This window comes from Bufo bufo, chromosome 5 (assembly GCF_905171765.1).
Source record: "Bufo bufo chromosome 5, aBufBuf1.1, whole genome shotgun sequence".
Classification (NCBI taxonomy): Eukaryota; Metazoa; Chordata; class Amphibia; order Anura; family Bufonidae; genus Bufo; species Bufo bufo.
This window is the reverse complement of record NC_053393.1, coordinates 562,651,856-562,669,652: the sequence shown is the minus strand read 5'-3', so window position 1 is coordinate 562,669,652 and position 17,797 is coordinate 562,651,856. Positions and strand designations below refer to the sequence as shown.

The window sequence follows — 17,797 nt, the reverse complement described above, 5'->3', positions numbered from 1 at the left end:
TCTGCCCTCCCCTATCCTCTTCTCCAGAGCCGGACTTCCCACAGGCTACCCCAGCGGAAGAGCTGGCATCTGGGCAGAGCGCAGTCGGCCTCTGCCCTCCCCTATCCTCTGCTCCAGAGCCGGACTTCCCACAGGCTACCCCAGCGGAAGAGCTGGCATCTGGGCAGAGCGCAGTCGGCCTTTGCCCACCAAGTACCTACAGCTCCAAGCTAGAGAACCACAAGGGAGCAAGGAGTCGCAGATGCCCACTCAACAGCTGGGGACATACAAAATTCAACAGGTCCAGTATTGGGTTGTGGTTGGACTGCCAGACTAACTCAGGTACTGACCGTGAGGTCAGGTATCTGGTTAGTCTTCCCTGGGAGGGGGAGATGTGTGGCGAAACCAACCTCGCCACTGGGTTACTTCTCGGTTGTCTCCAGGACAGAGGATATTGTGTATTCGTCTGCCTGTGATGATTGCATCAACCCAGTGTGAGGTAATTCTATCACGGACAGAGGGGAGGATTTTTTTGTGTGGGAGTGTCTGAGTGTATTGTACGTGGTTATTGGCTGTTTTTACAAAACCCTGGGGTGGTAACTTTGTTGGAAGATGTGTATAAATCAATGCTTGTGTGTTAAAATAAAGAGAGTTCCTGTTTTATACCTTCATGAAGTCTTGGCTCATGTTTGGCTCATGGGATAACTACACTCTTGGGGATTGCTATATCACAATACTCCCCTGAGTATAAGCTCTTGTAAGAGCTTGCTCCTGGTTCCTGTCTCTGGATTTAGGAGAGGTCCACCCACTGGAGCCTGGAGCCTGGAGCCTTGTCGTAGGTCCAGGGTGGGTAGGAGACGGCGAGACCTCCACCAAGCTTCGGCGGTTCGTGGGGTCTGCAGTGCTGTCGGTGTCAAGTGGAGTGCTTGGAGTCCTCTGGAAGCACTAGGAGCACCTATCGACGGAGGTACCCGGTCGGGGTGCTAGGAGTTCCGTTACAATATTCTACAGAGAAAAGTATACTATATATATACTACAGAGGGCAAAATACTGTATATATATACTACAGAGGACAGTATACTATATATACACTACAGAGGACAGTATACTGTATATACACTACAGAGGGCAAAATACTGTATATATACTACAGAGGACAGTATACTATATATACACTACAGAGGACAGTATACTATATATATATATATATACTACAGAGGAAAGTATACTGTATATATATATATTACAAAGGACAGTCTACTGTATATATATATTACAGAGGACAGTATACTGTATATATATACTACAGATGACAGTATACTGTATATATATTCTACAGAGGAAAGTATAGTATATATATACTACAGAGGACAGTATACTGTATATATATACTACAGAGGAAAGTATACTATATATATATATATATATATATATACTACAGAGGAAAGTATACTATTTATATATATACTACAGAGGACAGTATACTGTATATATATATATTGCAGAGGACAGTATACTGTATATATACACTACAGAGTACAGTATACTGTATAAATATATTACAGAGGACAGGATACTGTATATATACTACAGAGAATTGTATACTGTATATATACACTACAGAGGACAGTATACTGTATATATACTACAGAGGACAGTATACTATATATATACTACAGAGGACAGAATACTATATATATACTACAGAGGACAGTATACTGTATATATACTACAGAGGATAGTATACTGTACATATATACTACAGAGGACAGTATACTGTATATACTACAGAGGACAGTATACTGTATATATATATACTACAGAGGACAGTATACTGTATATACACTACAGAGGACAGTATACTGTATATACACTACAGAGGACAGTATACTGTATATACACTACAGAGGACAGTATACTGTATATACACTACAGAGGACAGTATACTGTATATACACTACAGAGGACAGTATACTGTATATACACTACAGAGGACAGTATACTGTATATACACTACAGAGGACAGTATACTGTATATACACTACAGAGGACAGTATACTGTATATATACTACAGAGGACAGTATACGGTATATATACACTACAGAGGACAGGATACTGTATATATACTACAGAGGACAGTATACGGTATATATACTACAGAGGACAGTATACTGTATATATACACTACAGAGGACAGTATACTGTATATATACTACAGAGTACAGTATACTGTATATATACTATAGAGGACAGTATACTGTATATACACTACAGAGGACAGTATACTGTATATATACTACAGAGGACAGTATACTGTATATATATATACTACAGAGGACAGTATACGGTATATATACTACAGAGGACAGTATACTGTATATATACACTACAGAGGACAGTATACTGTATATATACTACAGAGTACAGTATATATACTACAGAGGATAGTATACTGTATATATACTACAGAGGACAGTATACTATATATATACTATAGAGGACAGTATACTGTATATACACTACAGAGGACAGTATACTGTATATATACTACAGAGGACAGTATACTGTATATATATATACTACAGAGGACAGTATACGGTATATATACTACAGAGGACAGTATACTGTATATATACACTACAGAGGACAGTATACTGTATATATACTACAGAGGACAGTATACGGTATATATACACTACAGAGGACAGGATACTGTATATATACTACAGAGGACAGTATACGGTATATATACTACAGAGGACAGTATACTGTATATATACACTACAGAGGACAGTATACTGTATATATACTACAGAGTACAGTATACTGTATATATACTACAGAGGATAGTATACTGTATATATACTACAGAGGACAGTATACTATATATATATATACTATAGAGGACAGTATACTGTATATACACTACAGAGGACAGTATACTGTATATATACTACAGAGGACAGTATACTGTATATATATATACTACAGACGACAGTATATGGTATATATACTACAGAGGACAGTATACTGTATATATACACTACAGAGGACAGTATACTGTATATATACTACAGAGTACAGTATACTGTATATATACTACAGAGGATAGTATACTGTATATATACTACAGAGGACAGTATACTATATATATACTATAGAGGACAGTATAATGTATATATACTACAGAGGACAGTATACTGTATATATATATATATATATACTACAGAGGACAGTATACAGTATATATACTACAGAGGACAGTATACTGTATATATACACTACAGAGGACAGTATACTGTATATATACTACAGAGGACAGTATACTATATATACTACAGAGGACAGTATACTGTATATATATATACTACAGAGGACAGTATACTGTATATATGCTACAGAGGACAGTATACTGTATATACACTACAGAGGACAGTATACTGTATATATACTACAGAGGACAGTATACTGTATATATATATATACTACAGAGGACAGTATACTGTATATACTACAGAGGACAGTATACTGTATATATACACTACAGAGGACAGTATACTGTATATATACTACAGAGGACAGTATACTGTATATACACTACAGAGGACAGTATACTACTACAGAGGGATCAGGGTAGATTGGAGTCTTGGGCAGATAAGTGGCAGATGAGGTTTAACACTGACAAATGTAAGGTTATGCACATGGGAAGGAATAATGCAAGTCACCCGTACATACTAAATGGTAAAACACTGGGTAACACTGACATGGAAAAGGACCTAGGAAATTTTGTGAACAGCAAACTAAGCTGTAAAAACCAGTGTCAGGCAGCTGCTGCCAAGGCCAATAAGATAATGGGTTGCATCAAAAGGGGCATAGATGGCGGTGATGAGAACATAGTCCTACCACTTTACACATCACTAGTCAGACCACACATGGAGGACTGTGTACAGTTCTGGGCTCCTGTAAACAAGGCAGACATAGCAGAGCTGGAGAGGGTTCAGAGGAGGGCAACTAAAGTAATAACTGGAATGGGGCAACTACAGGACCCAGAAAGATTATCAAAATTAGGTTTATTTACGTTAGAAAAAAGACGACTGAGGGGAGATCTAATTACTATGTATAAATATATCAGGGGTCAGTACAGAGATCACTCCCATCATCTATTTATCCCCAGGACTGTGACTGTGACGAGGGGACATCTTCTGCGTCTGGAGGAAAGAAGGTTTGTACACAAACATAGAAGAGGATTCTTTACGGTAAGAGCAGTGAGACTATGGACTCTTTACTGTAAGAGCGGTGAGACTATGGACTCTTTACTGTAAGAGCAGTGAGACTATGGACTCTTTACTGTAAGAGCAGTGAGACTATGGACTCTTTACTGTAAGAGCGGTGAGACTATGGACTCTATACTGTAAGAGCAGTGAGACTATGGACTCTTTACAGTAAGAGCGGTGAGACTATGGACTCTTTACTGTAAGAGCAGTGAGACTATGGACTCTATACTGTAAGAGCAGTGAGACTATGGACCCTTTACTGTAAGAGCAGTGAGACTATGGACCCTTTACTGTAAGAGCAGTGAGACTATGGACTCTTTACTGTAAGAGCAGTGAGACTATGGACTCTTTACTGTAAGAGCAGTGAGACTATGGACTCTTTACTGTAAGAGCAGTGAGACTATGGACTCTTTACTGTAAGAGCAGTGAGACTATGGACTCTTTACTGTAAGAGCAGTGAGACTATGGACTCTTTACTGTAAGAGCAGTGAGACTATGGACTCTTTACTGTAAGAGCAGTGAGACTATGGACTCTTTACTGTAAGAGCAGTGAGACTATGGACTCTTTACTGTAAGAGCAGTGAGACTATGGACTCTTTACTGTAAGAGCAGTGAGACTATGGACTCTTTACTGTAAGAGCAGTGAGACTATGGACTCTTTACTGTAAGAGCAGTGAGACTATGGACTCTTTGCTGTAAGAGCAGTGAGACTATGGACTCTTTACTGTAAGAGCAGTGAGACTATGGACTCTTTACTGTAAGAGCAGTGAGACTATGGACTCTTTACTGTAAGAGCAGTGAGACTATGGACTCTTTACTGTAAGAGCAGTGAGACTATGGACTCTTTACTGTAAGAGCAGTGAGACTATGGACTCTTTACTGTAAGAGCAGTGAGACTATGGACTCTTTACTGTAAGAGCAGTGAGACTATGGACTCTTTACTGTAAGAGCAGTGAGACTATGGACTCTTTACTGTAAGAGCAGTGAGACTATGGACTCGTTACTGTAAGAGCAGTGAGACTATGGACTCTTTACTGTAAGAGCAGTGAGACTATGGACTCTTTACTGTAAGAGCAGTGAGACTATGGACTCTTTACTGTAAGAGCAGTGAGACTATGGACTCTTTACTGTAAGAGCAGTGAGACTATGGACTCTTTACTGTAAGAGCAGTGAGACTATGGACTCTTTACTGTAAGAGCAGTGAGACTATGGACTCTATACTGTAAGAGCACTGAGACTATGGACTCTTTACTGTAAGAGCACTGAGACTATGGACTCTTTACTGTAAGAGCACTGAGACTATGGACTCTTTACTGTAAGAGCAGTTAGACTATGGACTCTTTACTGTAAGAGCAGTGAGACTATGGATTCTTTACTGTAAGAGCAGTGAGACTATGGACTCTTTACTGTAAGAGCAGTGAGACTATGGACTCTATACTGTAAGAGCAGTGAGACTATGGACTCTTTACTGTAAGAGCAGTGAGACTATGGACTCTTTACTGTAAGAGCAGTGAGACTATGGACTCTATACTGTAAGAGCAGTGAGACTATGGACTCTTTACGGTAAGAGCAGTGAGACTATGGACTCTATACTGTAAGAGCAGTGAGACTATGGACTCTTTACTGTAAGAGCAGTGAGACTATGGACTCTTTACTGTAAGAGCAGTGAGACTATGGACTCTATACTGTAAGAGCAGTGAGACTATGGACTCTTTACGGTAAGAGCAGTGAGACTATGGACTCTATACTGTAAGAGCAGTGAGACTATGGATTCTTTACTGTAAGAGCAGTGAGACTATGGACTCTTTACTGTAAGAGCAGTGAGACTATGGACTCTATACTGTAAGAGCAGTGAGACTATGGATTCTTTACGGTAAGAGCAGTGAGACTATGGACTCTTTACTGTAAGAGCAGTGAGACTATGGACTCTATACTGTAAGAGCAGTGAGACTATGGACTCTATACTGTAAGAGCAATGAGACTATGGACTCTATACTGTAAGAGCAGTGAGACTATGGACTCTATACTGTAAGAGCAGTGAGACTATGGACTCTTTACGGTAAGAGCAGTGAGACTATGGACTCTATACTGTAAGAGCAGTGAGACTATGGACTCTTTACTGTAAGAGCAGTGAGACTGTGGACTCTATACTGTAAGAGCAGTGAGACTATGGATTCTTTACTGTAAGAGCAGTGAGACTATGGACTCTTTACTGTAAGAGCAGTGAGACTATGGACTCTATACTGTAAGAGCAGTGAGACTATGGATTCTTTACGGTAAGAGCAGTGAGACTATGGACTCTTTACTGTAAGAGCAGTGAGACTATGGACTCTTTACTGTAAGAGCAGTGAGACTATGGACTCTTTACTGTAAGAGCTGTGAGACTATGGACTCTTTACTGTAAGAGCAGTGAGACTATGGACTCTTTACTGTAAGAGCAGTGAGACTATGGACTCTATACTGTAAGAGCAGTGAGACTATGGACTCTTTACGGTAAGAGCAGTGAGACTATGGACTCTATACTGTAAGAGCAGTGAGACTATGGACTCTTTACTGTAAGAGCAGTGAGACTGTGGACTCTATACTGTAAGAGCAGTGAGACTATGGATTCTTTACTGTAAGAGCAGTGAGACTATGGACTCTTTACTGTAAGAGCAGTGAGACTGTGGACTCTATACTGTAAGAGCAGTGAGACTATGGATTCTTTACTGTAAGAGCAGTGAGACTATGGACTCTTTACTGTAAGAGCAGTGAGACTATGGACTCTATACTGTAAGAGCAGTGAGACTATGGATTCTTTACGGTAAGAGCAGTGAGACTATGGACTCTTTACTGTAAGAGCAGTGAGACTATGGACTCTTTACTGTAAGAGCAGTGAGACTATGGACTCTTTACTGTAAGAGCAGTGAGACTATGGACTCTTTACTGTAAGAGCTGTGAGACTATGGACTCTTTACTGTAAGAGCAGTGAGACTATGGACTCTATACTGTAAGAGCAGTGAGACTATGGATTCTTTACTGTAAGAGCAGTGAGACTATGGACTCTTTACTGTAAGAGCAGTGAGACTATGGACTCTATACTGTAAGAGCAGTGAGACTATGGACTCTTTACTGTAAGAGCAGTGAGACTATGGACTCTTTACTGTAAGAGCAGTGAGACTATGGACTCTTTACTGTAAGAGCAGTGAGACTATGGACTCTATACTGTAAGAGCAGTGAGACTATGGATTCTTTACGGTAAGAGCAGTGAGACTATGGACTCTTTACTGTAAGAGCAGTGAGACTATGGACTCTATACTGTAAGAGCAGTGAGACTATGGACTCTTTACTGTAAGAACAGTGAGACTATGGACTCTTTACTGTAAGAGCAGTGAGACTATGGACTCTTTACTGTAAGAGCAGTGAGACTATGGACTCTATACTGTAAGAGCAGTGAGACTATGGACTCTATACTGTAAGAGCAATGAGACTATGGACTCTTTACTGTAAGAGCAGTGAGACTATGGACTCTTTACTGTAAGAGCAGTGAGACTATGGACTCTATACTGTAAGAGCAGTGAGACTATGGACTCTTTACGGTAAGAGCAGTGAGACTATGGACTCTATACTGTAAGAGCAGTGAGACTATGGACTCTTTACTGTAAGAGCAGTGAGACTGTGGACTCTATACTGTAAGAGCAGTGAGACTGTGGAATCTTTACTGTAAGAGCAGTGAGACTATGGACTCTTTACTGTAAGAGCAGTGAGACTATGGACTCTATACTGTAAGAGCAGTGAGACTATGGATTCTTTACGGTAAGAGCAGTGAGACTATGGACTCTTTACTGTAAGAGCAGTGAGACTATGGACTCTATACTGTAAGAGCAGTGAGACTATGGACTCTATACTGTAAGAGCAGTGAGACTATGGACTCTTTACTGTAAGAGCAGTGAGACTATGGACTCTTTACTGTAAGAGCAGTGAGACTATGGACTCTATACTGTAAGAGCAGTGAGACTATGGACTCTTTACGGTAAGAGCAGTGAGACTATGGACTCTATACTGTAAGAGCAGTGAGACTATGGACTCTTTACTGTAAGAGCAGTGAGACTATGGACTCTTTACTGTAAGAGCAGTGAGACTATGGACTCTATACTGTAAGAGCAGTGAGACTATGGACTCTTTACGGTAAGAGCAGTGAGACTATGGACTCTATACTGTAAGAGCAGTGAGACTATGGACTCTTTACTGTAAGAGCAGTGAGACTATGGACTCTTTACTGTAAGAGCAGTGAGACTATGGACTCTATACTGTAAGAGCAGTGAGACTATGGACTCTTTACTGTAAGAGCAGTGAGACTATGGACTCTATACTATAAGAGCAGTGAGACTATGGACTCTATACTGTAAGAGCAGTGAGACTATGGACTCTATACTGTAAGAGCAGTGAGACTATGGACTCTTTACTGTAAGAGCAGTGAGACTATGGACTCCATACTGTAAGAGCAGTGAGACTATGGACTCTATACTGTAAGAGCAGTGAGACTATGGACTCTATACTGTAAGAGCAGTGAGACTATGGACTCTTTACTGTAAGAGCAGTGAGACTATGGACTCTTTACTGTAAGAGCAGTGAGACTATGGACTCTTTACTGTAAGAGCAGTGAGACTATGGACTCTTTACGGTAAGAGCAGTGAGACTATGGAACTCTCTGCCTGAGGAGGTGGTGATGGTGAGTACAATAAAGGAATTCAGGAGGGGCCTGGATGTATTTCTGGAGTGTAATAATATTACAGGCTATAGCTACTAGAGAGGGGTCGTTGATCCAGGGAGTTATTCTGATGCCTGATTGGAGTCGGGAAGGAATTTTTTCCCTTAAAGTGAAGCAAATTGGCTTCTACCTCACAGTTTTTTTTTCCTTCCTCTGCATCAACTTGCAGGATGACAAGCCTTATGTACTTTGTTACTATCTCATCTTGTATCCAGGCTAGAGGCCGTATCTCATCTTGTATCTAGTCTAGAGGCCGTATCTCATCTTGTATCCAGGCTAGAGGCCGTATCTCATCTTGTATCCAGGCTAGAGGCCGAATCCCATCTTGTATCTAGTCTAGAGGCCGTATCTCATCTTGTATCCAGGCTAGAGGCCGTATCTCATCTTGTATCCAGGCTAGAGGCCGTATCTCATCTTGTATCCAGGCTAGAGGCCGTATCTCATCTTGTATCCAGGCTAGAGGCCGTATCTCATCTTGTATCCAGGCTAGAGGCCGAATCCCATCTTGTATCTAGTCTAGAGGCCGTATCTCATCTTGTATCCAGGCTAGAGGCCGTATCTCATCTTGTATCCAGGCTAGAGGCCGTATCTCATCTTGTATCTAGGCTAGATGCCGTATCTCATCTTGTATCTAGGCTAGAGGCCGTATCTCATCTTGTATCCAGGCTAGAGGCCGTATCTCATCTTGTATCTAGGCTAGAGGCCGTGTCTCATCTTGTATCCAGGCTAGAGGCTGTATCTCATCTTGTATCCAGGCTAGAGGCCGTATCTCATCTTGTATCCAGGCTAGAGGCCGTATCTCATCTTGTATCCAGGCTAGAGGCCGTATCTCATCTTGTATCCAGGCTAGATGCCGTATCTCATCTTGTATCTAGGCTAGATGCCGTATCTCATCTTGTATCTAGGCTAGAGGCCGTGTCTCATCTTGTATCCAGGCTAGAGGCCGTATCTCATCTTGTATCCAGGCTAGAGGCCGTATCTCATCTTGTATCTAGGCTAGATGCCGTATCTCATCTTGTATCTAGGCTAGAGGCCGTATCTCATCTTGTATCCAGGCTAGAGGCCGTATCTCATCTTGTATCCAGGCTAGATGCCGTATCTCATCTTGTATCCAGGCTAGAGGCCGTATCTCATCTTGTATCCAGGCTAGAGGCCGTATCTCATCTTGTATCCAGGCTAGATGCCGTATCTCATCTTGTATCCAGGCTAGAGGCCGTGTCCCATCTTGTATCAATTGTATTGTATATATATTAATCGTCAGTAATTACACAATCGTCCCATTATAAGATCTTGATTCCTTCTCTGTGTAAGCATGGGGGGGGGGGGGGGGGGAGGGGGTTTAGATTCCAGGAGAAGCAACTGCTTCTGTCAGTCACAGCGCAGAGGGAAGAATGTCCTGTTTATCCAACAGCCGAGCGTTATTAGTGTTAATAACAAGACCCGCCATATATTACACACCGTAAGCACGCCACACCAGCATAATTTATAATTAATGGCACCAGAAGACCTGACACATATAATGCAAACACGGAGCTCCCTGCTACCAGAAGATGTACAGAGACAGTATACTGCACCTCACTAAGGGGACTTTCACACTAGCGGCAGGACGGATCCGACAGGCTGTTCACCCTCTCGGATCCGTCCTGCTGCTATTTCGCCGTGCCGCCGCTCTGTCCCCATTGACTATAATGGGGACGGGGCAGAGCTCCGGCGCAGCACGACAGTGCACGGCGAGAGGCCGCTGGACTAAAAGTACTGTATGTCCGACTTTTTAGTCCGGCGGCCTCTCACCGCGTACTGCCCTGCTGCACCGACAGCGAAATAGTGGCAGGACGGATGTATACATCTGTACATAGGAGCAGTATTATAGTAGTTATATTCTTGTGCATAGGAGGCAGTATTATAGTAGTTATATTCTTGTACATAGGAGCAGTATTATAGTAGTTATATTCTTGTACATAGGAGCAGTATTATAGTAGTTATATTCTTGTACATAGGAGCAGTATTATAGTAGTTATATTCTTGTACATAGGAGGCAGTATTATAGTATAGTCTTGTACATAGGAGCAGTATTATAGTAGTTATATTCCTGTACATAGGAGCAGTATTATAGTAGTTATATTCTTGTACATAGGAGCAGTATTATAGTAGTTATATTCTTGTACATAGGAGCAGTATTAGAGTAGTTATATTCTTGTACATAGGAGCAGTATTATAGTAGTTATATTCTTGTACATAGGAGCAGTATTATAGTAGTTATATTCTTGTACATAGGAGCAGTATTATAGTAGTTATATTCTTGTACATAGGAGCAGTATTATAGTAGTTATATTCTTGTACATAGGAGCAGTATTATAGTAGTTATATTCTTATACATAGGAGCAGTATTATAGTAGTTATATCCTTGTACATAGGAGGCAGTATTATAGTAGTTATATTCTTGTACATAGGAGGCAGTATTATAGTAGGTATATTCTTGTACATAGGAGCAGCATTATAGTAGTTATATTCCTGTACATAGGAGCAGTATTATAGTAGTTATATTCTTGTACATAGGAGGCAGTATTATAGTAGTTATAGTCTTGTACATAGGAGCAGTATTATAGTAGTTATATTCTTGTACATAGGAGGCAGTATTATAGCAGTTATATTCTTGTACATAGGAGCAGTATTATAGTAGGTATATTACTGTACATAGGAGGCAGTATTATAGTAGTTATATTCCTGTACATAGGAGCAGTATTATAGTAGGTATATTCTTGTACATAGGAGGCAGTATTATAGCAGTTATATTCTTGTACATAGGAGCAGTATTATAGTAGTTATATTCTTGTACATAGGAGGCAGTATTATAGTAGTTATATTCCTGTACATAGGAGCAGTATTATAGTAGTTATATTCTTGTACATCGGAGGCAGTATTATAGTAGTTATATTCTTGTACATAGGAGCAGTATTATAGTAGTTATATTCTTGTACATAGGAGCAGTATTATAGTAGTTATATTCTTGTACATCGGAGGCAGTATTATAGTAGTTATATTCATGTACATAGGAGGCAGTATTATAGTAGTTATATTCTTGTACATCGGAGGCAGTATTATAGTAGTTATATTCTTGTACATAGGAGGCAGTATTATAGTAGTTATATTCTTGTACATAGGAGCAGTATTATAGTAGTTATATTCTTGTACATAGGAGCAGTATTATAGTAGTTATATTCTTGTACATAGGAGCAGTATTATAGTAGTTATATTCTTGTATATAGGAGTCAGTATTATAGCAGTTATATTCTTGTACATAGGAGGCAATTTTTATTGTGAAAACAAACAAAAAAAATACAATTAAAATACATTCTTACAAAAACAAAAAATAACAGGCATTGTACACACAATGACTACTCAACTAAAATGACTATAGAATCATATTAAACTTAGAAAGTCCACATTTGCTGGGGAGGAAAAAGAAGAGAAAAAAACACACAAAATAACATCATATTTTCTGTTTTAAACCAAAGACACATTTCTCCATAATTTCCTATTATTCGGGTTACTCCTTATCTCTAATGAGTTAACCCACTGGAGCTCAGACATTATTTGGCTTACGGCTGTGGTGTGGTGGAATGGCTCATTGTGTATAGACACGCGGGTTCTCATGTGCCAATGGTAGTATTTTATGACAGATATGATCAGGTACATTGTCCCCCTGTCTACATTCCTATTTCTGGATGGAACAGCATAGATTATATCAGGATAACTCAGGGACTGCAGTAATGGGATGTTTAGCTTTTGTGACACCTCTTCCCATATTCTCCTCCCACCCCTGCAGTCAGATATTAAGTGCTCCATCGTCTCCTCCTGCTGACAACCGAGAGGACAGTTCCTATCTGAAACACTTAAAAATTTCAGGTTACCCCTAACAAATAGCTTTCCATGTAATGACAACCAAGCTATGTCAAATAATTTGGCGGGGAGTCGATTCCCATTGAGGAGCTTCAGACTTTCTTGTAAAGTGCTAGTCACACAATCCCTCAAGACAAGTGGAGAACAAAAGTAAGCCCTACAGACCCTCACGTATAGATCTTTCCTTGGCTTACCCTCAATGTAGGACTTCTCTATCTTCCACCTTCTCACACACTTCAGTCCATAGTCCAGGTACTGGGGGAGGTAGTCACTCGTCCATTGACCCCTCTTGAGACTGCCGCCTCGCACCCAAGACTCTGCAAAAGGCATTATCCAGTCCCTGATACTATTCACCCACAGGAAGCTGTTCTCTGAGTCCAGGCAACCAAAATTAACTTTTAGAAACATGGAGTCAAAGAACACCCTTGGATTCAGCATATCCAACCCACCCTCTCTCCTCTGTAGGTAGGTGATCCCTCTTTTTATCAGGTTCAACCTGTTCCCCCACAACAGTTGGAAGAACAGGCTAAAGAGCCTAGCGGAGAAAGATTCCGGCAAAGGAAAAACGACAGAGACATACAAGAAGACAGGGACCAGGTAAGTCTTCAACATTTTAACCCTTTCTCTATAGGTCAGCCTCCAGTTCTTCCATCGCTGAACCTTTGCATTTCCGGCTTCCAACTTCTCTTCCCAATTTAGTTTGGCGTTATCATTCCTCCCAAATTTGACCCCTAGGATTTTAATATAGGTGGAGGCTCTCACAAATTGTGGCAGATCAAAGTCTGGATCACTGTCTGATATCCAGAGAGCTTGACTCTTCTCAAGGTTGACCAGAGACCCTGAGGCCTCCGAATAACTTCTGATGGCCGCAGACAACATCTCCACCTCACGAGGCTCAGATATCACTACAGTCACATCATCCGCATAGGCAACAACACTCAGGGGCAGGCAATGGGGGACTGGCACCCCCTGAAAACCACACTCATGCAGTGACCTCAAGAATGGGTCTAAGGCAAATACATACAGCAGCGGACTCAGTGGGCAACCCTGTCTAACCCCTGCCTCAACCCTGAAGGTATCACCCTGCCAACCATTGACCAGAGGAAAGCTCTCAGCCTCGCAATGCAGAGTCTTCAGCCAATCGATGAATTGCCCCGGAATACCGTACTTTGACAAAGTGGCCCATAGATACTCATGATCTACTCTGTCAAAGGCTTTAGCCTGGTCAAGACTCACAACATATCTCCCACCCCTCAGGGCTTTACATCTCTCAAACATCTCCCTTATCGAGATGACTGCTCCAGAGATGTTCCGCCCTTCTACTGTGCCAAACTGACAGCCTGACAACAGTGCTGAGGACAGACAAACTAATCTAGAAAACAGAATTTTTGCCAGAATCTTTCTGTCGACATTCAAGAGGGCAATCGGCCTCCAGTTCTTGATGTCACTCGGCTCTTTACCTTTGGACAGCAGAATCAGCGAGGACACTCTCATGGATGGAGGCATCAGGTGACTTTCTAGACAATTTGTATATACATCCACGAGGATTGGGGCCAAGAGGTCTCTGAATGTCCTATAGAATTCTGCTGTTATCCCATCTGGACCTGGTGCCTTCTTCAGATGTAACTTATCAATTACCTCTTTAACCTCCGCCACCGTCAAATCTGCTGTCAAAGGAGAAAAGTCTAAATCATTAGTATCAGGGAGCGGAGTTGCCTCCAAGAATTAGGTCATCTTGTCTCTATCCAAAACCTTCCTCTGAAACAAGTCAGCATAGTAAGATCTCACCACCCCCAGGATACCCTCCCGAGATTCTTGCAAAACACCCTGGGGGTCAGTGAGACCGGTGACAGATTTATTTGCCACTCGCTCCCGGCAATTCTCAAAGGGATCAGGAGACCCTAAGGTCCCATAATCCCGTTCAAGAACCAGGGAGGTGTACCTGCTGTACTGATACTGCCTTATCTCAGATTTCAGCTGGTCTATCCTTTGTTGGTCATCCCCTCCCGCCGAATATAGTGACTCCAATTCTTTCCGCAGCTTGAGATACTGGCCATACTTACTCTTCCCCTTTATAACTGACAGTATCTTTAAGAGGGATCTGATCTCATCCTTGACATCCTCCCACCAGTCGGCCATATTGTCATAAAAGTCCACTCTCTCTAGCTGACTCCGTATAAGAGAGTGAACATGGCTCTGAACCGAAGGGTCTTCTAATAGACTGGAATTAAGTCTCCATAACCCTCTACCTGTCCCAGAACACTATGTGACACCCAAACAGAAATATAAGGCCAGACGTTCTGAATAAGGGACGATCTTCTCATCTTTTTCACCAATGGTCTCTGTAGGACTCACCAGAGCTAAATCTATCCGACTTCTTCTTTCACCACAAAAATAAGTAAATTTTGGTTTCCGACCACCCTGCACAAACACATCTGACAACCCGGCCTGTTGAATAATTCTGTTTATGACCTTGGAGTCTCTGGTAAGAGGCCTATTAGAGGTCCTGTCACAAGATGTCCTGGTGGCATTGAAATCTCCAGCCATGATGACAGGGATAGATGTGAAGAGATATGGCTTCACTTCATTATAAAGGTTAACCCTTTCAGTCACTGTCTGCGAACCATAGATATTTATAAGACGGAGCCTCCTACCCCGAATAGTAACTTCCAGAATTAGGCACCTTCCCATCAATACGTCTGTCAACCTATGTATAGTTACATCATTGGTGTTAAAGAGGATAGAGACCCCGGCACTTGGTTCTACAGCCAGTGACCAAAAGGATGGACCAGACCGCCATTCACGCTCGGCTTCCCGTAAGAGTCCTAATGTATTCAAACGTGTCTCTTGTAAGAAAAAGACATCAGCATCAAGAGACCTTAGATGTTCATAAACCACATGCCTGGTCCTCCTCACTCTGACACTGTTCACATTACTGGAGAACACTTTAAGGGTAAAGTCAGCCATCAAAGCAAAGCACAAGTAGCAGAGATATTCCCCCCATCATCATAGATCTGGGTCTGAGCCCACCTGCCGACCACCTGTCTCCATGTCTGATTCGGACAGACGTTTAGCTCGCGGGGGTTTCCTTTTTGTGGGGGGATCGCCCTCTTGGTCCTCATTAAATTCATCTACCACCCTCTTTAACTCTCTCTCCATCTCTTCCTCAGCGTCTGACGCTGATAGGACACCGTACCTATTTGTGATAGTCATGACACCTGACCCGGGGTCTACTTTCTTTTTGGAAGGTTTTTGGACAGTGGTCCATTCCCCCTCAGGCTTACGGCTGGTTTTGTCCTTCTTCCGTTTCTTCTGCGGATTTATTGATGCTGGGGCAGAAGACGACGTGCCCACAACCTGCTCAGTGACCTCCCCGTTCCCCTCAGTGGCTCCTGGCTGGGACTGGTCAGGCACTATGTCACCTATGTTGTCACCCATGTTGCGCTGAGGCTCGGGCGGTGTCACTGCTGACCCTGACAACAGCGTCTCCTCCTCTAGGTCATCTGCCACTTCCAGCAAGTCCTCATCAGGGAAGTCCTTACAAACATTATGCCAGGCATCTGGACAGTCCCTGTGGGAGTGACCGATCCTACCACAGAGGTTGCACCGGATGTTCTGGCAGGTGGCGCTGACATGGCCGATCTCCCCGCATAAATTACATTTTACCAGGGTGCACACACTCGCAATATGACCTGCCTTTCCTCATTTAAAACATTTTCTAGGCTGACCCGCATAGAAGCATACCCCTTTCTCCCGGCCAATAAAGAATGAGTTGGGCAGATGTTGGGTGATGTTGTTAACCTGCCGTAACTTTACCAGGACCTTCCACCCCCCAGTCCATATGCCATCCTCGTCCCTGGTCTTGGTCAGATCTGACATTAGGTCACAGTGTCTTTTTAGCCACACAACAATATCCTGCTGTGGTACTGACTCGTTCCAGAATATTATGGTGACATTTGCTGTGTCCGGTCTAGAGATGGGGATGAGGCTGAACTTATTCCAGCCATCAGCATCTCTCACCAGGGCGAAATGAGCCCAGAAGCGGTCCAGGTCAGACATGAGTTTAAAGCTGACGTCATACCCCTGCCTGTCAGGAAGGTTTATCACTGCCAGGATGTTAGATGGCAGGAAACCCATTTGGTGGCACAGAAGTTCACGGACCACAAACCTCCTGTCAGGCAACTCCTCCTTGGCCCCTCTATGCCTGAACCTGACCACGTTCCTCCTCTTAAAAGCCTGACCTGTATAGTTCACATTAGACCTGAAGGATGGTGACCCACGGCTCCAGGCATTACCAGAGGAGACACCACCAGTTCCACCCTCCTGCTGTACTTGGGGGCGCTGTGGTGGCTGCTGACCGCCTGCACTATGAGGGTCTGACACTTCTGGTGTAACTAAAGGGGGGAAGTGCTGTGCATCAGACTGTACAGCCCCCTCCCCACCATCATCCATAATACTCTGCGGGTCACAAGCCTCTGAAGGCTGATCTAATGGTGGACCTGACTCTAGAGATGACCCCAAATCCCACACACACTGTGAAGCGCTCCCCTCTGCAGAAACATCATCAGTAATATCACATACAGTCATATCAATGCAGTCACTAGCAGTATGATCCTGCTCTACAGAGCCCCGACAGTCCTGCTGAGCCATGACCTGTGAGCTCTCTGCTGCACTGCTGCCTTCAGGCAAGAGCCCACAGTCCTGCTGCTCTCTACTGCCCCCCAGGGCTTGTGGTGACTGCACTGCTACTGCAGAGTTACCTTCAGGCGAGAGTCCACAGTCCTGCTGCTCTCTACTGCCCCCCAGGGCTTGTGGTAACTGCACTGCTACTGCAGAGTTACCTTCAGGCGAGAGTCCACAGTCCTGCTGCTCTCTACTGCCCCCCAGGGCTTG

The 17,797-nt window shown here is 42.7% G+C and overlaps 1 protein-coding gene across 1 annotated transcript in view; it reads right to left on the bottom strand.

The window, feature by feature from the left end:
• LOC121002662 (adhesive plaque matrix protein-like) overlaps positions 1 to 16,342 on the bottom strand; it is a 78,188-nt gene extending 61,846 nt beyond the window's left edge. Inside the window, exon 1 of the mRNA XM_040434095.1 lies at positions 16,189 to 16,342. Coding sequence (XP_040290029.1) covers positions 16,189 to 16,342 — 154 coding nt within the window. The remainder of the gene's footprint in view (positions 1 to 16,188) is intronic.
• Positions 16,343 to 17,797: the final 1,455 nt, after the last annotated feature.